Source organism: Leucopleurus acutus (genome assembly GCF_964270905.1).
Source record: "Leucopleurus acutus genome assembly, chromosome: 9".
NCBI classification, from domain to species: Eukaryota; Metazoa; Chordata; class Mammalia; order Artiodactyla; family Delphinidae; genus Leucopleurus; species Leucopleurus acutus.
The window spans coordinates 17,663,603-17,686,224 of record NC_139144.1 but is presented as its reverse complement, the minus strand read 5'-3'; the positions used below and the strand labels follow the sequence as shown (position 1 = coordinate 17,686,224).

The 22,622-nt window shown below is 40.4% G+C and overlaps 1 protein-coding gene across 3 annotated transcripts in view; it reads right to left on the bottom strand.

Annotated features, from left to right (window-relative positions):
* The window catches only part of AMPH (amphiphysin), a gene marked incomplete at its 3' end in the record, with an annotated part of 190,513 nt that overhangs the window by 85,333 nt on the left and 82,558 nt on the right, over positions 1-22,622 (bottom strand). For all 3 annotated transcript variants that reach the window (XM_082846729.1, XM_082846730.1, XM_082846731.1), the window contains exon 2: positions 17,256-17,340. In XM_082846729.1, the coding sequence (XP_082702855.1) occupies positions 17,256-17,340 (85 nt within the window). The remainder of the gene's footprint in view (positions 1-17,255; positions 17,341-22,622) is intronic.

The window sequence follows — 22,622 nt, the reverse complement described above, 5'->3', positions numbered from 1 at the left end:
TATGTAAAGCTCAGGTGAGGTTTTCTTTACCTGCCTTAAGCTCAGGCTGTTTTTGCAACTCTGTAAATCCAGGTACCACCAGATGAAAGCTTAGGGTTAATTCATTTGTTGGCACATATGAACTTCAACCAGAATGGTGCTATACAGAAAGGCAAAACAGAAATCATCAAAGTTCTAAACAACTGACTCCCTTTCTTGTGGCTCAGCATGGCTTAAAATCAAAACTAAGTTTCCTTTGCCTTGCTGAGCCATTCAGAAATGCAGTGTGAAAGCAAACTACTACAAGCTAGATTAAAAAAAAAAAACTAACCATAGTGGATTTCCAAAACATCAAAGTATAGTGTAAAACTGTAGGCAAAGAATGAGGAGAATGAAGAAAAATGCTAATGATAAACACTTGGGCACAGGTAGAAGATATGAAGGATCCAGAGAAGAAACAGGTAGAATTAGGCCAAGGTCCCCAACACGAACAGGAAAAGAATTTGGGGAAAAAAGAAGTCAGTCTTTCCCCTATTGATTATCCATTTTGGGACAGATACTGTGTAAGATTCTGAGTATATAAAAAGCTGAAAAGACATTGTTTGGGGAGATTTTATTATTGTCACATCTACACTGCATCTCCCTACCAGATCTGTTTTGGGGGGAGGATTATGCTTCCTGCCCCATCAACATCAAGCTTGGTTGTGGGACTTGGCTAATGAAATGTGAGTGGAAGAGCCATGTGCTACTTCTGAGCAGAAGATGTAAGAGCCGTCACACACTCCGACCATCTCCTTTCCCTCTACCATGCACCCCATAATGTTCCAGATAGGGGTTGCTTCTCCAGCCTGGATCTCAGAGCGAAGGGAAGATGAAATGGGCAGCTACCGTGCACATTTTCATAAGCAAGAAACAAACCTGTTCTTAAAAGCCACCAAGGTATTGGTGACCTACCCTAAACAGCCTGATACAATGGTTCACCATCAAGAGTAGAAATGCAGAAAGACAGAGCAGCCTGAAATCTAACAACAACAAGCCAATGGAGTTACTGAGCAGAAGAGCATTAAAGGCACTTACAGAAACATTTCAGAAAGGAAATCAAATTGGAAAGATGAAGGACAAAGTGGGTGATTTAACAAATGGGAGACTGAGTGGTGGCCAAGTGATTGAAAGAGGTAGAATGGTACTGAGAGAGGACAGCAGGCCACAATCATTTGTCCCAAGAGACGGCAGATAATTGAGAGAGAATAATATGTGAAATCAGACATGTGATTTACCCAGACAGATCTAGTTCCAGACCGATCTAAAGCCTCCAGCCCTGAAAGGGGTAATGAGGAGGGTCTGACTCCCCTAAGGCCACGTTTTTCAAAATAGGTAAGTGTAGACCTTAGAGGTACTTAATGATTTGTCTAGCACACTTACAGCCACAAAATAAACCTAAAACATCTCGCTGGAATATCAATTTATTGAGATTGGAGGGGGACAAATGGAGAAACCATTATTTCACCACCACTAAGCCACCTGTTAGGATGTAAAATGAAAAGCTGCATAGATATGAAACAGAACTTCACAGATGTCTCCTGTTTTCAGATGTCTGCTTTAAGACTCTGCTCTACTACCGTTCCTGCCCCTTCCCTGGAAAAGTGCAAGAAGCACTTAGCTCAGGCAGGGCTCACATCTCACCCAGAGGGATGCTGTCCCCTCAGGAAGTAATACAGAGCCAACCACAGTAACTGATGGTTGTGAGTTACCCCGACTGCTCAGAGTACCTGGAAACAGCAGAAGAGTAGGGTGGAAAGGCATTCTTTTCCCAAATACTTACGAAATAAAGCATGTCAAATTAAGCCCACAATTAAGTCATTGCCTTTTCTTTCAAGAAAAGTACAAGAAAGAGAAGGAAATATTCAGCCTCCAATCTATACACTGCATTCATCTAGCCCAAGGGGAACAATAAACATTTTAAAAAATAAAATAAGCATCCCAGAAGAAAGGTTTAGATATTATAAGAGTGACAGAAAATTCAAATGATATAATAATGGCTTAAATTCATGAGTTCAATTTAGCCAGATAAACTGGAGGCTAACTTAAATAACTTTATTCTTTTCCAATTATTAAAATTCTTAATTTTCCCCGTGAGTATTAAATTCATAAAGCATTCGGTAATGACCATATTGAATTTCATATAAAATTCTGCCTGAATCAAGCAAAAGCCTCTGGAAAGAAATTTTTCACCTATAATATGCCACACAGTAGTTCTGCACAAAACCTATTGCATAATAAAATCTACTTAACATCATTACTCTATGTGAATCACAAGTAAGTTTTAAATGAGAAATAACTTCTTATAGCACTGCTCGCATATCACTGAATCTAAAGTTCGTTCCAAATTCCTCTGAAAATTACCATTTCAGTCCTTCAGCCTTGAATTGTGTATTATGCATGCGTGTGTGCAGAAAAAAGACTGAAAATTCCACAACCTTGAGAATTTTCCCTTCAGTTTCTTAATGTCATTCTCTACAGTATAAAATTATTATTCCAACTCTTGGTCACACTCTCCTCAGGACTTATGGGCAAGTGAGTCTATTATAATTAAGTTATCTGCATTGCCTACTAATACGCCTCTTTGGAAAATATCTAAGAAGGATTCACTGCCCACAATAACCCTTGCCCTGGCATATAGTATAATAACACGCCCCTGGTGTTAGTCAGAGGTTCTTTATTTATTTTTTCAATTGCATCATTTATCAGTGTCAGGAGCCGCTGCCTCTCAAGCCTAGACGGTCCCCCAGGCCTGGCTTTCTTTCCACACAGCCCAAGAGAGTGGCTTGCTTCTCCTTCCTCATTAAAGCTACCCCCAAACACCCCCTCCCTTGTGTGTCACGCCCTCACAGGGCTGGGGAGAAGGAAACCGTCTCCCCAGTCTTCTGTTTCCTGGATGGTCTGGAAAACAAGCCAGGGTCATTTTGGGTTTCATCATGAAGATATCCAAAATGAATAGGCAAGATGGACCTAGAGATTGTCATACTGAGTGAAGTAAGTCAGACAAAGAGAAATACCGTATGCGGAATCTAAAAGAAATGATACAAATGGAGAAATGATACAAATGAACGTATTTACAAAACAGAAATGGACTCACAGACTTAGTGAATGAACTTATGGTTACCAGTGGGGGAAGGAGGGAGGGAAGGGATAGTTAGGGAGTTTGGGATTGACATGTACACACTGCTATATTTAAAAAGGATAATCAACAAGGACCTACTGTATAGCACAGGGAATTCTTCTCAATGTTATGTGGCAGCTTAGATGGGAGGGGAGCCCTGGGGGAGAATGGATACATGTATATGTATGGCCGAGTCTCTTTGCTGTGCACCTGAAACTATTGCAACATTGTTAACTGGCTATACTCCAATATGAAATTTAAAAAATTTTTAAATTAATAGGCAAGCAAAAAGTCTTCATGGTTTTAAAACCTTACAAAGGTCTGAGACTCACTGCCTCTAGTCAAAGAATCCCTTTATTCTCTTGCAGAGTGGTCTCTTGAAGCTGTTGCTTTCTTCCCCTAGTGCTGTGAGCACCTCTCCATGATACCTGCCTCTAAGGACTAGACTGAAGTTTAAAATCTAATTAAATAGCTGGAGAGAGAGTGAAACAGGCACACCACCATGGAAAGTTTCAAATACCTTTGTTACCCAATAGGAAGAAATCACATTCCATACCTAATTAAATGTGTTTCCAAATTGTTCTACATCAGATTGGTCTTCAGGAACACCAATTACTTAATTATTTGTTTATATGTCTTGGGGGGAGGGTGGGGCAGAGGAGGGGGTCGGTTCCCAGATAGGCCTGGCTCCTGGGCAGCTCTCGCTGCTTAAGTCTCTCTTCAGCACCTAGGACAGCTCCCAGACACATCTTTGGTTCTTGAACGTTTAAAGATTTAATCTATGTAGTGTCAAAGGACTAGCTATAAATGCTACCGCATCAAGGTTTCCTACTGCACTCTAGTAATAAGTGCAAGGAAGAGTTACAGACAGATTTCCTGCAAGGTGAGCCTGGTTCCTGATAAGAGCTACCACAGACTGACACACAAGAAGAGTGTCTCAAAGTCCTACAGCTAGGGCAAACGGTATCTGGGCATTGGGCTTAAAAACAGGGTTGCACCAAACTATGATGAATAACACTTGAAGATTAATGAGTCAAGTCGTTTATTGTTTAGGTACACTGAATTCTGAAACACTAAAAAGATATTAATATTGGTAAATACTTATGTCTAGGACTGCAGGAGCCAACACAGAGGTACGATTTTGTTAGCTTACCTTAGACCCAGTTACGCCTGCCCAAAAGAAAGAAACTGTACTTGAAGCATTGATTTGAATTTGAGATACAACGCATAGAATGAATTGATAAATTTCTAAGGAACTAAACTCAGCACAGCAACCACTGCAAATTCAGAAGCACCATGCCCCATACTACCATGTGCATGACACCCACGGTCAGGGGTATATACCACTGTGGCCCTGACTGTACTGGCAAAACCAAATCCAGTGCATTTTATCTGCAAGGCTATGCAGGTCTAGCCAAACACCTTAAGGCAATATGTATTTAATACCTAGTAAACAAGCAATGGCTTGTTGAATTGACTTGTTAAAATATGGTGAATGTAATTTATATTTATAGGTAACTGATTTATATTTATAGGTAACTTTGTTTTTAAAAAATAAAAGCAATACCCACAAGACAGAAAATTTTTTTATTAAATATCCTCTTTAACTAAGAAACTGGGTTGATGTTTTAAAAGGAGCCGAGATAGAAGGCCAACAGTATTAACGGACGTATGAAACTTGGATCTGAAGAGATGTAACTTCAAAAACTGTGATTTCACAAAGGTAAGTCCTATCAGCTTGCCTGTGATCATGAACCTATAGAAGTTTCCAGAGTTACATTATTATTTTTGGCCTTTACTGACATTCTTCTCTTGAAAAGGCTAAGTAACACATCAAAATTAAAATTGGCTCAATTTCTCAGCGTTCGGACAGGTTAACTCAATCTTGATGTTAGTATATTTTGTGATCATTTTTGAAGCTGAGGAGAAAATCAGATTATCAAGAAGATTAGATTTAATGGAGTTATTATCAGCAACTTGATGAACAGATGACTAGTAAGTCATAACGTCTGAATCCACTTATGATCAAAGACAACCTTAGGTTGCTCAACACTCCAGGCACTCTTGGTTTACTAAGAAATAGAGCTCTCCCTCTGATAAGCTCGGGTGCCGTTCAATTGGAAGATGAGAGTTTTTCAAAGGTAAAAGCAGCAGGGTCTTAGGCACGTACATTTTTTGCTTCCTTGCTTTGAGCTCTTTGTCGTAATAGGAGCCGTCATTAAGAACCTAGCACTGATTTCATAGCACCATTTCTTTATTTTTAAAATTTTCTTTTGGCATATCTTCGTGCAAAAGATATAAGGTAGAGAGGAGACTGGAGTGTATTTTGAAATCACATTTCTGGGCTGATGGCGGCAGCGAGTGGAACATGGAAGGGAGATAGACATCGAAGAGAACATCTCAGCTGCCACAGTTTTATCCAAGATTCATGGCCCAATTTCCAACTATCCTCGTCAGCAACTCCAAGCATACCTATGATCTGAAAACCAAATCAAATACCTTCTGCCTTTCAACAAAACAAAATTAGAAAGCTAGCTAGTAATTACATGTACCATTTTTCCATGTATTTCCCTTAAGCCAACTAACTTGTTTATAGGTGTCTATTCTGATCCTTTGGAAAAGCTAACCCATTGTGTGTGCAAGGGGATAGAACTACCTAATTAGAACTGTTAAACTCACCACCACAGGCAGGCTGGATATGACGTACAGATATGCTTTATGGCCTTTAGGCAACTGAGTTTGTGAGCCTTGAAAAACCATCCCATTTATTTTTCATTTCGTGTGTGTGTACGAAGAGGCTTGACTTATAAGCTGCACCAGAGACATTATATACATATCTTTCCAAGCTTTGCTTTAATTCCTAGAGCACAGTAATGAATACAGCGGGGAGGGGGGAAATGACCCAAAAATTAAGAGAAACGTCACAGGAGCCCCCCCTCAACAATGACTCTTCCTGTGACTTACCGTTCAGTGTCCCTTTCTGTGGGTATGGATACCCCTCCATTTACAATATTCTACCACGGCCAAATTGGACAGGACTTAAAAGTATTAGAGAAACAACGGCTATGTCAAGGTACAGAGGTGCATTGATGAGTAGGAATGAAGTACGTACCTTGTCTATCATTATTCCAGACATAAAATAACATCCAGGATGCTTCTGAAACTGCCATTTATGATGTCTGCGTTAGTTCCTTAGGGCCACCGTAACAAAATACCAGAGACTGGGTGTCTTACACAACAGAAATGTTATTTCCTCACAGTTGTGGAGGCTACAAGTCCAAGATCAAGGTGTTGGCAGGTTTGGTTTCCCCTGAGGCCTCTCTCCTTGCCTTGCAAACAAACAGCTGCTTTCTCGGGTCCTCACATGGCCTTTTTTCTGTATATGTGTGCATCCCGGTGTCTTTCTCTTTTCTTAGAAGGACAACAGTCATGCTGGATTAGGACTCACCAATATGACTTCACTTGACCTTAATTACCTCTTTAATGGCCCTATCTTCAAAAACAGTCATATTGGGCTTCCCTGGTGGCGCAGTGGTTGAGAGTCCGCCTGCCGATGCAGGGGACACGGGTTCGTGCCCTGGTCCGGGAAGATCCCACATGCCGCGGAGCGGCTGGGCCCATGAGCCATGGCCGTTGAGCCTGCGCGTCCGGAGCCAGTGCTCCGCAACGGGAGAGGCCACAGCAGTGAGAGGCCCGCATACCATACCACAAAAAAAAAAAAAAAAAGTCACATTCTAATGTGTACCAGGGTTAGGACTTTAACATACAAACTTAGGAGGTACATAACTTCAGACCATAACAGTGTCCTCAAAGCAAGCCTTTAATATAGCAATAAGTAACAAAGTCAAACATTTACTGAAGGCTCCCTTTGCTCCAGACACTGTCCTATTAACTCATAATCCTCACAATACCTCTGAGGTCAGCACGCATTTGCAAATGAGAAGACTGAGGAACAGAGGCTGAAAAGCTTGGCCAGAGGTCACAGAGCTAACAGACGGCAAGCCGGTACTGGAGCTGAGGTGGTCTGGATTATTTAGGCTCCGCAAACTGCCTCACAAGCCCACGTTTCACTGCCCTCTCCCACCTCTGTGCCCTCAAACTGTAAAGGCACAGACGCCAGCAAACGATGGGTGTGGCTACGTAAGGAAAATCAACTGTTAACCAATGAGAATGATTTAACTAAAGGAATCATTTTTTCTGTGCTCTCATGATGTAGTTCTAATCTGTAAATAAAGATACTGGCTGTTTACTTGTTTTTCTCAAAAGCTCACGATTCCTGAGTATACTCCATTGGATTCATAGAGCATAGGGGTTAAGTCGGTGGGCTCTGGGATCACACTGCCTGGCTTTAAAATCTGAGCTCTGCCACTTTGAACTGTGGAACCTTGGGCAAGTCACTTAACCTCTCTAGGCCTCTGATTCATCACTGGTAAAATGAAGTGATAATGGTATTCACTTACTAGGGCTATCACCAGCATCAAAGGAGACAGTCCACGTAAATTATCAGCAGAGAACCAGGCACACAGTGTACATTCAATAAATGTTGGATGCACTATTATTATTCTACCTGATACCTTTTCAATGATAAACTGTGCAAAGAGCAGGTGTTTCATAAATGCTTGACTGAACCAAGTTCTGCTACTTGTCATAGTACGAAGGAGTATCTTCATGAGGAATATACAAAACCTCCCCCAAACAAGCCACTTGGGAATTGTGACTGCTTCCTTCTTTTTAATTTGTATTTCTAAGTCTCAAACACACATTTATGTTTTTCAGAAAGTTTTTTTGTAACTTTAAGTGTTTCAGCAACAGAGGATCCTAGAACCCGTGGCAGTAATTTATGCTGATGTGTAAGAACCACTCAATCATGGATATGAGAAAAAAATCAAACTGACATGATAAATTACTGTGAGGAAATAAGAAAGCATGAATACCCATGACCAACAGAGTAATCAAGCCCATTCCACAAATGAAAGCTTTTGTGACATATACTCAATTTTCTCGTATATAGAGCATAATTACAATTATGAGTTGCTATGGAAATCAAGTGAGACAATGTTCAGAACACTTTGTAAGTGTTAAAGCCCTACTTATGGAAAGTCTTAATAATAAAAATACTTCATCAGTGCTTTTGCCTAAGCCAGTCAGGTATGGCTTGGAAATTTGTACATTTTTTAAGCTCCATGGAAGAGTCTTACAATTATCCGGGTTTAGGAACACAGTCAAAAGAAGGGACAATTAAGGAATAATGTGTATTACTATTCCACATACAAGGAAATATATGTATTATCTTCACTATATCAGTGAAATCTAAGGCTTGCATCCAAGTTGTTACTACCTTATGATGGTTCTTTAGAGATACAAGTCAAACGGGTGACCCGATACAGAAGTCTGGAATGGGACCCAGGAATCAAAATTTTGAAAGGCATTCAGATATTCTACTGGTTATTTGGGAACCTCTGCTTTAATTTCTCAGTGGGTCTATCACTTAATTGACACAGTGTGTGAATGGACACGCTCGTATGTGGCTCTAGTATGAGATAGCCCAAAAGGCCCTTAAAAATATGTCCGGCTCCAGGTTTCATTCAGTCACCATCAGACATGCCTTCTAATGCATTTCCATCACTTAGACTATATCTTCAGCGCAAAGTTAGCAAGGGGCTTACAGGGTGACTTATGAGAGAGAATTGCAGGCAATTGCAGGGAATCAGTAATACTGACGCAAATCTGAAAATCAACTGCAGGTCATCTGTGCCGATGTTCACAACCATTCCAGACAGCCTCCTTAGGCTCGGATGAGAGAGATGCCTAATTCTCTGCATCACATTCTCAGAACAGTACAGTCAACCTGGGGATCATTTAGGGAGGGGCATCCAAACTAGATAATAAGTTGACTTCACAAGGAGAAGTAGGAGATACATGGAATTGGTCTCTAAATGAATGCTGGGAAATGAGATACTAAATCTTCTCCAATTGGCATAGTTAATTAATGTAGTAAGGTAAAATACAATTAAAATAGGCAACAGAATAAGATAGATGAAAGGAAACCTTTTGAGCAATAACATGACGAGATTCCTCTAAAAGTGATTTCTTAAGTGGGGAACAGGCTCCAGAGGAAGTGGCCCAAACAGTGATGCCTAGAACATCTGTAGTTTGACTGGATCAAATTTTAGATAGGTTAAGCTTTTGATTTATATAGGCCATAAATGAAAAGATATTCTTGTGGCTGGAATGAAAGAAATAAGAACAAAGAGGATAAAAGATGGACAAGTTCTCCAACGAATATTTTTTTCTTTCTCCCATCCGGCACCATGGACAGCAACACCTAGTCACAAGAAGTAGGCAGACTCATTTCTCTCCTTGAAAGCCAGTGAGCAAAAGAGAGGTTTAATGGGTGTGTCAGAAATGAATAAACAGAAGAGTATAGAGAAATGCAGGCACATTTGAAGGGCAAGGGCCAATACACTCTTTTGACACCTGCAGGTTTCTTCTCTCTGCTCCCTTCCACAGAAGTCAACTGTATTGGCAATCAATGGGTGACACTTACCCAAAAAAGGGCTCTTAAGTCAAGACTATATATGCAAACCACATCTTTTCCACCAGAACAATGGTACAAAGAAGACTGAAAGTCTTAACTAGGGGCTTAGACCATTTTTCGTAAGAATACCAACTGGAGTGAGAGTATACTCATATGCTAATGTTAAAGGTGAAACTAGGATACCAAGATGCATTCTAATGATGGAAATATAGTAACATTATCTCAAGATCCTGTGTCTTTTTTCTACTACTTTATTTTTTAAAAGAAAGAAGACTTTTGCACACTAGACCACAAGCTTGACAAAGACAGAAACTATTCTGTCTGAACGATTTATCACTCTGTTTGCAATGCCTTATGCTTAGTAGACATTTAATTAGGTGTTGAGTCAGCCAAGAAATGCTTTGAACAGACACTTATTATTTGGCTTGTTATATATATATTGACCTGTTACCTTCGATGAAGTATCCAGCTCCTAGCTCCAGCCAATGTCTCCAGTTGTGTACCGGATCCCAACTCCTCTTTCTACTCAAGGACACAAGTCAGCTGTTCTCTCCCTTCTCTGGTGATTCATCATTTTTTCCTTCTGTACTAAATGAGTCCCATTAGTATACACATATTTCTGCCACCTTAGGAAAATGCTCTCTTGACGTCACTTCCTTCCCCAGCTACAGTCCTATTTATTTGCTCCCCTTTGAAGCAAAACTTGAAACTTACTGTCTCCAAGCCTCCTGATGTATTTTACCTCACTCTATATATTCTCTATCTATTTGGTTTTGTCCCCCATAGCTCCCATCATTTCCAGCAAACAGTATAATCTGCTTATTTTTATTAAAGTGTTTTATTTATTGTCTGTCCCCCTGTTTTGGAATGTAAGATCCACAATGGTAGGAACCTTTGTCTGCTTGTTCTCTGAAGTTTCCCAAAGACCTAGAACCATTCCTGGAACATAGAAGACACTCAATAAATATAAAGAAAATGGATATTGAAATGGTTACATACTATTGTTCTAAACACGCACCCACATGCTCTCATCAATCAAATAACCGTGAAACTTCCTTAAAAGTTGATACCAAGAAGAAATACTTTAAATTTTGGAAAACACTGGCACACTAAGATGGTTTTCAGTATTACGGTATTCTCACAGAAACGTATAGCTAGCCAGAAACAGGAGTAAACTTTATTTCCAGAGATGCAGACATATATGAATTCTCTTGTAGTATATTGTGCAATTATTGAGTTCAAACTTTAATGGAAACCAAGTATAAATGCAAGCAACAAGACTCAACAATTCTCTCAGAAGTTGCTCAGAAGAAATTAACTGTATCAATTAAATATATTAGTGCTGTATGGTCAAAATATTATCCGATCAGAGAAGAGTAAGCTTACTCTAAAACACAATTCATGAAAAAAAAACCCTACAAATTGAAGAATGTAACTGGGGTTCAAGGACTGAAAAACATTCTTCTGCATTAATTAAAATTACTTATTACATTGTGAGTAAAAGTACGTAAAGCTCTCAGAAAATGGAAAATACCGTACATGCCAGCTGATACATATGGAGTAGCATGGAACTAGGGCAGCTTCAGAACCCAGAGAGGGGACCAGAGCCTTGCTCTAGTCTCGATAACCCAGGTTAGAATCAAATCCAGGCCACGTGAGACACTCTCCAAAGGTTATTTTGCTGCCAAAAATTAGGATGAAAATGAGAAAGTAAATGACAATGAAGAGAAACACTGACAATGAATGAGTAAGGAGGCATGGAAAATCCAAGATGAAGAGTGAGTACAGAGCTAAGTGTGACAGGGGGGGATATTCACTAATAAGCACCTGTCAGGTGCAGAGGGCAGAGATTTTTTTTTTTTTTTTTTTTTTTGGCTGTGCTGGGTCTTCGCTGCTGTGCATGGGCTTTCTCTAGTTGCAGCAAGCGGGGGCTACTCTTCGTTGCAGTTTGCAGGCTTCGCATTGCAGTGGCTTCTCTTGTTGTGGAGCACAGGCTCTAGGCACGCGAGCTTCAGTAGTTGTGGCGCACGTGCTTAGTTGCTCCATGGCACGTGGGATCTTCCCAGTCAAACCCGTGTCCCCTGCATTGGCAGGCGGATTGTTTTAATGGCTGGGAAAGGATGTCTTCCTTTAAATATTTTATAACCTAATGAGGACAGAGATGCACATCTAAAATAACTGTCATGTAAGAAAACTGGAACAAGAGCTTTTGGATGAATTACAAAAAAATGTACACTGGAGGATACAGAGAAAGAGAGAGCCTGGCTGAGGGCACTGGAAAGCCGTCAGGTAAGAAATATCTTGTAAGTTGACCTTAAGCAAAGGTAGGACTTCAACAGATGGAGATGGCAGGTCAGGCAAGGATAGTTCAATCATAAGGAAGCACCCACAGTGGAGAAAGTGGAAGAAGAAATTGGAAGCAAGCAGTCCAGTCCCTAAATACCACCACCAGGCATAGGAACAACCAGCCAGCCCCTTTCACATCATGGTTATCTGTGTTAAAAAGAAATAGTTCTAGGATATCTGTTAGGACTATCTGCTCAAGGAAATTACAAAACTTTTCAGAATGTAAATGCGATTTGCCATAAATAAAAATTTTATCCACACATTAACACACCGTGGGAATATATCCTGTATTTATGTTGTTTTTTCAAACTTCTATTCTGTAATTTTTAATTATTTATATACGTATGTCCTAAAAAGTGTCGTGAAACTGCTTACAAAAATTCAAGCACTATTCAACACCTCTTCCATCCCAGAAATAAAAACGTGCTCTAGGAACATGCTCCAAATGATCGTTTCTGCCACTAGTTCAGCTTCAAGTTTAACAAGTGTTTTAAAGTTTACGTTCAAAGCACTAGATTCTGTGCAGAGAAAAAGATGAAAGCGGCCACACGGGACCCCTGTGCAGAGGAGAGATCAGTATGAAGACATGACTCCACCTTTCAGACATTGGATTATCCTAATAATGAGAATCAATGGCTCTGGATCCTCCCCACTGGAGAGCATTTCAAGGTCCCGATATTTCTTTCCTTCTTCATCTGTGTTATACCAATTAGGCCGTTACCTGGTGGTGGGCATGGAGAGAAGCAGCAGAGCTACACTGTATGGTATTTCAAGGGGGGACTAAAAAGCCGTGGAGACGTGAGCAGAAGTGGGGCTCCCTTCTCCTTCATATGAGAAGTTCTCAGACCACACCTCCATTAGGGCGCCCATATCTGTACTTGCTGAAATGTGATCAAAGCTGGATATCTGAGCCTCACCAGCCCCTGGGTTATCCTGTTGTAATCTGCACACTGGCCATAAGCATGGCATCTTCGTGGGCAAGTTTATGAGCAGGAAGGAGAGAGAGAAGCCAGCTTCTCTGGGCTCATTAACAGACCCGTCAGCAAGCACCCAGGTGAACTGAAGTGAAAGCAGCCAATGTTCACACCAGTCACTTCTGCTACTTGTTAGCAGCTCTGGTAAAAGAGGAAATACAGAAAGGAAAAAAACAAACCCTCTGGGGAGGAAACGGTGAAGTCAGGTCTCATTCTCCTGGCTGGATGTCTCCAACCCTTGCTTTCCTTTTACCACTCGTCACCATGGAAAACCCTGAGCTCTTGGGGGAGGGGTCACTCTATTCTCCTTTGCTGGACACTCCTCTCCCCTTCCTCCCTGTCCTGACTGGGTGTTCATGGACCACAAAATCCACAGCAACGGGGAGTGCAGTGGACAATGTGAGAGCATATGCACAGACCCTGTATCCATGCTCTCCGGCTAACGTAAATCAAATAACTTTTAGGAAAAGAGGTCTGGGATCAAAAAGAGAATTTGGGGTTGGAACAAGATAAAAGCTAATCCTCAAGCTCAAGTGCTAACATAGACCTGTCTGCTACCTCTGTTTCCACCACGAAGAAGCAGGGAATATATCAATTACTATAAGGACTCTTCTGATTTTCTTAAAGGAAATTTAAAAGCAAGATCATCAGAGCCCCAGATGCTTGAATACTTTCTAGAACATTCTAATGGTCTACTTTTCCTAACATTCTTTTTTTTTTTTGGCCGCACTGTGCAGCATGCAGGATCTTAGTTCCCTGACCAGGGATCGAACCCATGCCCCCAGCATTGGGAGCATGGAGTCTTAACCAATGGACCGCCAGGGAAGTCCTAGTGGTCTACTTTTAGAATCATTGGATTAAGTACTAATTTAGTATGGTCAGATGACTCTAATATACTGCACAAATCCAAATAAAGTTCATTTTATACTATAAATAGTATTTTTGTTGGATTTGAAATACATATACACAGAAAAAAATATGAAATCTAGATTTCCCAGGTCAATGTCTTTAGCATATGTCACCTTAAGAGAATGCCTTCTGCCTTTAGAGTAATGATTCACATTAATACAAAAAATAATAAGCCTTGTAGAGGTCACCACAATCTTGGTAGGTCCTTCATCCTTGGTTAATGTTTCTACATAGCATAAAAGCATATGCAACAGATGGGAATTGGTCACCAATATATACTGGGGGTTAAAAAGACACAGTTTTCCTTCTACAGAGTATTAATAAATTCAGTCTTCAGCTATTCTTTCCAACCTTTAATATGTTTCTATAGAAGATTAGTAAACCTCTCTCCTCACCTTCCTCCCACCCCCTCCTTTTTTCCTTCTCTCCCTTTAATATACAGACAAGGTTAAAGTTCCCTCCCTCCTCAAGGTAGTAAAATGACTATAAATTTACCCTTTCTGATTAAAACAAAAAAATATCAAAATGAGCATGTGCAAATGCAAGATGATTTTCATGTGAGAATATTTTCATAGGGAACCAAAGAGGGTCAGGAGACTCCCTGAGAAATACTATTTTTACATTTCCGTTCTATTTGTTTTACTCTTATCAAGTAGAATTGCTTGTGCAAGTTTCCCAAATGTTTAAGTTTTACCTGCATTATGAAATCTGCTAATGATCTTGACAGAACTAAGGTGTTGATCTTCAAGAATGACAGTATACTATTGGCTCCATAACATTTGAAAATGTATATAGTGAAAGGAATAAGCAGCAGAGCATTTAACCGATGATGATTTAGCCAACTGCACTTCTCTCTAATACCTTAGACAAAAAACAATCCTCACCTTGTTCAGTCAACAAAGTCCAAAAAAGAACAATAAAAATTCCCCATAAGGGGCATCCCTGGTGGCGCAGTGGTTAAGAATCCTCCTGCCAACGCAGGGGACACAGTTTTGAGCCCTGGTCCGGGAAGATCCCACATGCCACGGAGCAACAAAGCCCGTGCACCACAGCTACTGAGCCTGCGCTCTAGAGCCCGCGAGCCACAACTACTGAGGGCCGGGCACCACAACTAATGAAGCCCAAACACCTAGAGCCCATGCTCCACAACAAGAGTAGCCACAGCAATGGGAAGCCCATGCACCACAACGAAAAGTAGCCCCCGCTCGCCACAACTAGAGAAAGCCCACGCACAGCGACCAAGACCCAACACAGCCAAAAATAAATAAATAAAATAAATAAATGTATATTTTTAAAAAATTCCCCATAATTGGAAAATGCAAAGTACTACCTTATCATGAATGCATTCCTGAACTTGATGCTTCCCAAGGTTAGCCTTCTGGGGTGCTAAAATATCATAATGCCGTAAAAGTGATTGAGAAAAAAAAATCTAACAGCAAAGAACTAATTAGCTGCACAGGGACACACCGGACAGGAAGACTAGGTTTCAAAGGATAGAGGGTAAATCCTCAAGGAGGGAAATCTGTAAACGTGAGTCACTTCTACCCAAAGCCGATCCCTTCAAGCAGACACTGGGGACAGGCCTGCAAAGTAACAAGGGCCCTGATGGACAAGTTTCTCTGTGGGAAGTTGCTGCCATCCAAGTCAATGATCTGCACGAGTGCTATCCTAGTGTATGAGAAAGTGCAAGAGAACTCACCAAACGAGAACATCAGGAGATGTGGAGAATCTGTTCTCCTGGAGGAGACTGGGGGGCAACTTAGTCTATGAGCCGACGTCCAACATTTCTCTAGGAATTCTCTTTTCTACCGTTATAAATCCAAAGCTCTCTATAATACTCAGTGATCTGGACATGATCTAGTTTTCCATCTATCACCGGTTTCTTCTCCAACTCCCCTCTCTCTTTTCTCATTTTCAGATAGAACGAGATCACTGTTATTCATAATAAATTGAGTTCCTATCTGTCTGAACCTTAGTCTTGGGATGAAATTGGAGACATTCAGCAATGTGTTTTGGTGGAGACTAGTCTACCGGGCTCTACCTGCTGGATTTTATATCCCCTGTTGGTAAGGAAGAGAAACAGCATGTTACAAAACACCCAGAACGCTGATACACAAATGGAAACAAGAAACCTCCAGGATCAGGGATCTGCAAACAGCAGCAAAGGCAGCGACATAAAACCTACGTTGGGGGCTTCCCTGGTGGCGCAGTGGTTGAGAGTCCGCCTGCCGATGCAGGGGACACGGGTTCGTGCCCCGGTCCGGGAAGCTCCCACATGCCGTGGAGCGGCTGGGCCCGTGAGCCATGGCCGCTGAGCCTACGCGTCCGGAGCCTGTGCTCCGCAACGGGAAAGGCCACAACAGTGGGAGGCCCGCGTACCGCAAAAAAAAAAAAAAAAAAAAAAAAAAATTGTGAAAACCTACGTTGATCTTCCATTGCTGGCTGTCATCCCTGAGGCCACAATTTCCTCTGTGGACACTTGTGACTCCAATGACAACAGGAAAATAAACCCGTGTCCTTACATTTTCCCTGTGTCCAAACCTTATTTTCCAGAGTTTGCTGGCCCAGCCTACCTCTAGAATGATCTCCAGATTTGAAGCTTCTAATCTAAGATACCCCGGCGTTTATCTTCCCTCTCCCTGACCCTCACGCATGGTCTCTAAAGATGATATGCCAGCCATTCATCAAGCCTTAGAAATATAAACAAATAATTTTAAAAAGTTTGTTTCTTTATTCATATGTCTGTTAAACACGCAGCACCCTATCAAAGGAACAAATATCACAAACTGTGTTTTTCAACCTTTTTTTTCATTGCCTCCCCTGAGGAAACTTTTTAGACATTCTTTTCCTAATTATACCCCCGTGAAATGTTAATACCACAGATATACCATGTCTACTTATGTGAAGTATTCCCATAAAAAGAGTCTGATATTTTTCATCCACCAATAACCAATTTTCTCCCTCTTGGGAGATATACTCTCTATTGAAAATGCGTGATATTAAAGCATGCAGCAATTGAAATAATTTTGTCAGAAGTATTTAATCACTGCTAATACTCAGTGGAAGGTAAATCACCAAAAAGATCGCCTTTCCTTTAGATCCGTAATCTGTATCGAAGAGCTCCAGAGGAGCAAAGTCTTCATCTCCTGAGATTCTAAAACACAAATCTTCCCGCAGTGCCTACTACCTCTTTGCCTCGCACAGAAAAAGTCTACAGAATTAACCATGTTCCCCTCATGTTAATGCCAAGCCCAATGAAGAAGATCTTTCTTCAACCTCAAGGTATTTTATTTACGCACTAAAACACAAAGCCAACCCATTTCCCACTCCAGAAATGAGATAAATATACTTGCCTCTTGCCGTTTGAAGTTCTGCACATATTCTTCAAACTGTTCATCTTTTGTCTCATCAGCTTTCCCAAGCTTCTGAAGGACCTGGTTTGTGAATAAAACAAAATGGTTCAATTTAATAATGTTTTCAGGGTGGCATAGGGACGGTGGGAGGGAGACATAAGAGGGAGGAGATATGGGGATATATGTATAGGTATAGCTGATTCACTTTGTTATAAAGCAGAAACTAACACACCAATGTAAAGCAATTATACTCCAATAAAGATGTTAAAAAAATAATAATGTTTTCAAACAAAAAGCAGAGCAAGGCTGTTGTTTCGCTCTTCTGAGGAGACGTCTCTCTTAGCACAGCTAGTTTTCTGTTCTGTAAGCATCTTGGCCTAGTGGCTTTGAGGTTGAACAGACCTGGATTTGAATCACCGTCCTACCACACGCAGGCTGCATGACCTTGAGGAAGTGTCTCGCTATAGCATTCATTTATTCACAGATTTTGTCTCCAGTAGGCTGTAAGACTTAAAGACAAAAGCTCTGCCTTGTCCTTTCGCCCAAAGCATCTGGCACAATGCTTGATGCATAACAGTTGCTGAATGTTTTGTTAAACGGTGAATCAAAGTTAGTTGAGGAAAGTACTAGCCTACTTCATAGGGATGGATTTAGAATCACTGGAGCCACAGGCACATGGTAAATTCTCCCCCACCATCTCCTGACACTCTCTTCAATTCAATAAATGTTCAAAGAGGCCCTGGGATACACAAAGCCCATGCTAAGAACTGGTCATCCAGAAATAGATGTATGAATAAAATAAGGCCCCAGGACTTAATCTTAAGCTTATGATCTAATGAGGTAGACAAGGCAAGTTCACAAATAACTAATCAAAGACAATCTGTAATAAGCAAGATGAGTAGATTGCAAGGCGTTAGAAGCAATATCCCCTTAAAGCTGAGCTCTTCAGGGAATCCTGGTGGGGATCCTTCAAAACATGCTGGAATCCAGCAATCCCACTCCTGGGCATATATTCAGAGAAAATTATAATTTGAAAGGATACATGCACCCCAATGTTCATAGCAGCACTATTTCCAATAGCCAAGACGTGGAAGCAACCTAAATGTCCATCGACAGATGGATAAAAAGATGTGGTATAACATACCAGCAACTCACTTAACCTCTCTGAGTATATTTCTTCATCAGTAAAATGAAGATAATAATAGTAAAAAAGAAAAAAAAAAGATGTGGTACATACATACAATGGAATACTACTCAGCCATAAAAAAGAATGAAATAATGCCATTTGCAGCAACATGGATGAACCTAGAGACTATCATACTAAGTGAAGTCAGTCAGACAGAGAAAGACAAACACCATATGGTATCACTTACGTGGGGAATCTAAAATACGACACGAGTATGAAGTTATTTACAAAACAGACTCAGACATAGAAAACAAACTTATGGTTACTAAAGGGGAAAGGGGGTGGGGGAGGGATAAATTAGAAGTTTGGAATTAGCAGGTACAAACTACTATATAAAAGAGATAAATAACAAGGTCCTACTGTATAGCACGGGAACTATATTCAATACCCTGTAATAAATCACAATGGAAAAGAATATGTATATATATATATACACACACACACACACACACACATATACACACACACGTATATAACTGAATCACCTTCCTGTACACCAGAAACTAACACAATGTTGTAAATCAACCATACTTCGAATTTAAAACTATGCTGGCAATTCCTGCAGACAGGAACGTGGCAGAGTACATTCCAGTCAAGGAAGCAGCCTAAGCAAAGACCACTGGAAGAATCATGATGGACTGTGAACTGGACATGAGTGGCTCTGTTTTCCTAGAGCACAGGACTGGGTATCAGAAGAAGTAGTTCTTAGCGATACAGCAGAAATTTACTTGGGACGGAGCAAAAGGACCCTGAGAGTCATGATCGGGTACACTATTCAAGATTCCCATATCTAGTATCTAAAACACCAACTTATTTAAGAATTTATAAAAACTCCATAAATGTTGCCTTCTCAGAATACGTACACCCTATGGCATTACCAAATATGTTTTTCCAAAACATAACCATTTGAGCATTAAAACATACACTCATACAAAGCACTTTCTATGGCTAGGTTGTACATCAGCTTACGCTAATTTGTTTCCTTAAAGATATAATCTTGTACAAATTGATAACTTCCTTAGACTCAGTTTAGAATGTTTTAACTAAACCCAAGTATCAAAGTATTTACCCAACAAGTCAGAGTCCATGCAGATTCCTTCAAGAAATAAATTTTCTTTGGAGGTAAATAGTAATTATTCTAAGTATATAAGTAAAAAATGATTATTTTATTCTATTCTAAAACTAACTGTTTATAATATATGCTAGTATTCCTTCCTTTGGCATTACTAAACAAAGATTTTTTAAAACAATAAAACTGTATACAGACTCACATATATTACCAATTACTCAACTTCATTCAATTTCATGTCCCAAACCAACATCATATATGAATAATAGGAAAGATATATTATTTCTCATTGCAAAATTATTATTTAAACAAAGCTGGATGTATCCAGTAACATAACTATTCAAAGGACAAATAATCACTCTATTAACTAATAATCTTTTCTCACTTAAGAGTCTCTGTGAAAGACAGAAGAGAAAACACTAATTTTTGAAAGAACTGGGCATTGTAACTAGGGAATAAGTTGATAAGCGTAAGAAACATGATCAAATATATATATGAACTATTTTAAAGTTAACAGAGGTTATTCCTGGATGGTAAGATTCAGCGCGATTATTATTTTTTTCTTTATAATTTGCTACATTTTCCATAATTTCCTCTATGGTCATATGTTACTAAAGTAATCAGGAAAAATCATAATGATAAGTAACAGGAGTTTATCATACTGATATCTGGTATATAAGAGATTTATGTATTAGATTCTAGTACAAGCAAGTAGATTGTTAGTAACTAGTTGAAAGGCTCTCCTCAAAAGATATAGATGAGTGAATTAATATCAACCAGAAGAAAGGTTTCCAGAGGCAGCCCTTGGGGACCTATACCTGATTCAGTGATTCATGTGTAAGGAGAGGGTATCAATGGTACTTACTTCACAGTATTGTGTGAAACTACCAAGGATACACATGGAAAGGTTGAGCTTTGATGCCTAGCATATAATTAATGCTCAATAAATATCTACTATTATTATAGATATTATTATCTAACACTATCAAATAATTTACAATGGCCTAAACTTATACTGACAAAAAGTTGGGGAGGATATTGGATATGTTATATGATGAGAATGAGGATTCACAAAAGAAAGCTTCCCTAACAAGTGGAAATTCAACAGGGATAAAATGTAGGTCAAAATATAATTGTCCAAGTGCCAGATTTATGTATTCAACTTTCAACTACAATGAGACAGGATGGATGTTAAGAATACATGGTTCCTGGGGCTTCCCTGGTGGCGCAGTGGTTGAGAGTCCGCCTGCCGATGCAGGGGACACGGGTTCGCGCCCCGGTCTGGGAAGATCCCATATGCCGCAGAGCGGCTGGGCCCGTGAGCCATGGCCGCTGAGCCTGCGTGTCCGGAGCCTGTGCTCCACAACGGGAGAGGCCACAACAGTTGAGAGGCCCGCGTACTGCAAAAAAAAAAAAAAGAATACATGGTTCCTGCCCTTAAGCCCTTAAGTAGAAATAAGGAACCATTTTCGCCGACAGTCAGTATGAGCTGACAAAGTGATATTGCTGCCAAAGCATCTAATGTAATCTCAGGCTACACGAACAAGCATGAAAGGTACCCGGGGAGCAGTCCTGAATGATTCTATGTGGTGAACAAGTTGATAACCACATAGATACGTAGACAACCTGGAGTGAGCTGAATCGGAGAGAGTTGATAGCATGAGGTAAGAGGCATAAATGATATAATCGGTATAGTAACAGGGAGAAGAGGAGACCGAAGGGAAAAGAGTACATCTGTCTTCAAATACCTGAAGGACCAACATCAGGAAGAAGGACTGGACTTTTCCCATCAGAAACCAAGATCAAGAACCAGCACGGGCAGGTAAAAACTTTATCAAGAAAATGTTTGTGCCAGAAGTTTCTATCATGGTTTTCTGGAAATTAAATAGTTTGTTGGTAGAGGTAATGAGCTCACTGTCCTAGGAGTTATTTAAGTTTAACCCAAAGTTAGAGGTGCTAGAGATTTATTCATCACACTGGTGAGTGGAATGAGTCATATTTCAAATAGCTTCTCATTCTTGAATCCATAATCAATGTATCATGTTAGACATTTTCCCTAGAGAAGAATGCAAATCTCAATGAACAGAAGGCAGAGAAGAACGTCTGTTCGTTTCTATCTCCAGCTGATATTGACTTGCAGAAGACTGCTTGCCAAACCCTGTGCTAGGGGCCGCAGTAGAGCAAGCTGCGTTCCAGGGACTGTGGTCACGTGACAGGTCTGAGCACGGGTGCAAACTGTGGAACTAGGGTAGATGCGGCTAGCGTGCTAGGCAGAGGGCAGATTACGGAAAGGCTTCGTCTGCAAGACTAAAGACTTCAATCTGCTTGTAGAGACCACGGGAAGGCAATGAAGAGTTTCCCTTCCCTGGAGACAGCTACGTGATTAAATCTGTGCTCCCTGGTGACAGTGTTAAGGACAGGTTAGAAGAGAGAATGAGTGGAAAAGGGAGACCAGTTAAGAGATTATTTAAATAGTCCAGGCAATAAATGACAGCCGGAGCTAAGGAACAGATAAAACCAACCCTCAAGAAGTAAACATACAGAATTTCACAGCTTATGAGACAAAAATGGTGAGGACAGAATGAGTCAAGGGTGACATCATTTCTTCTGTGGTGGCTGAATGGGTCATCTGGTGACAATCAGGGTGCTGAGTTGTTGCAAAGTCTCCAGGGAGATGGGAATGGTTTAGATGTGGAATTGGAAAAGGTTAAGAATCAGAAACACAAAGCAGGAATCGTGGGTGGAACCAAAGGCCCAGCTGAGGCAGAAACCACCAATGTGCAGGTACCCACAGTTAAGCAGTTTTGTGATTCTTCTCCAGCAGCCTTGATACAGGTGATAAGATTCATCTGCTACATAGAAAGACAGTATCTTAAGGCATAAAGGACACTGAAACCTAGAACTGAAATGACAAAAAAATGTATCTTCTACCTTGTTCTAATATTACAATATTTAACAGTGAGTTTATAATTTAGGTGGCCTCTCTCATTCACCTCTCTACTGGCTATGTTGACAATACCAGTTAAGCCTGAACAGTTTGGCACCACTGATATTACGGGAGGATTACTAATATATTCATGCATCTGACACTCAGATTTTGACAACATG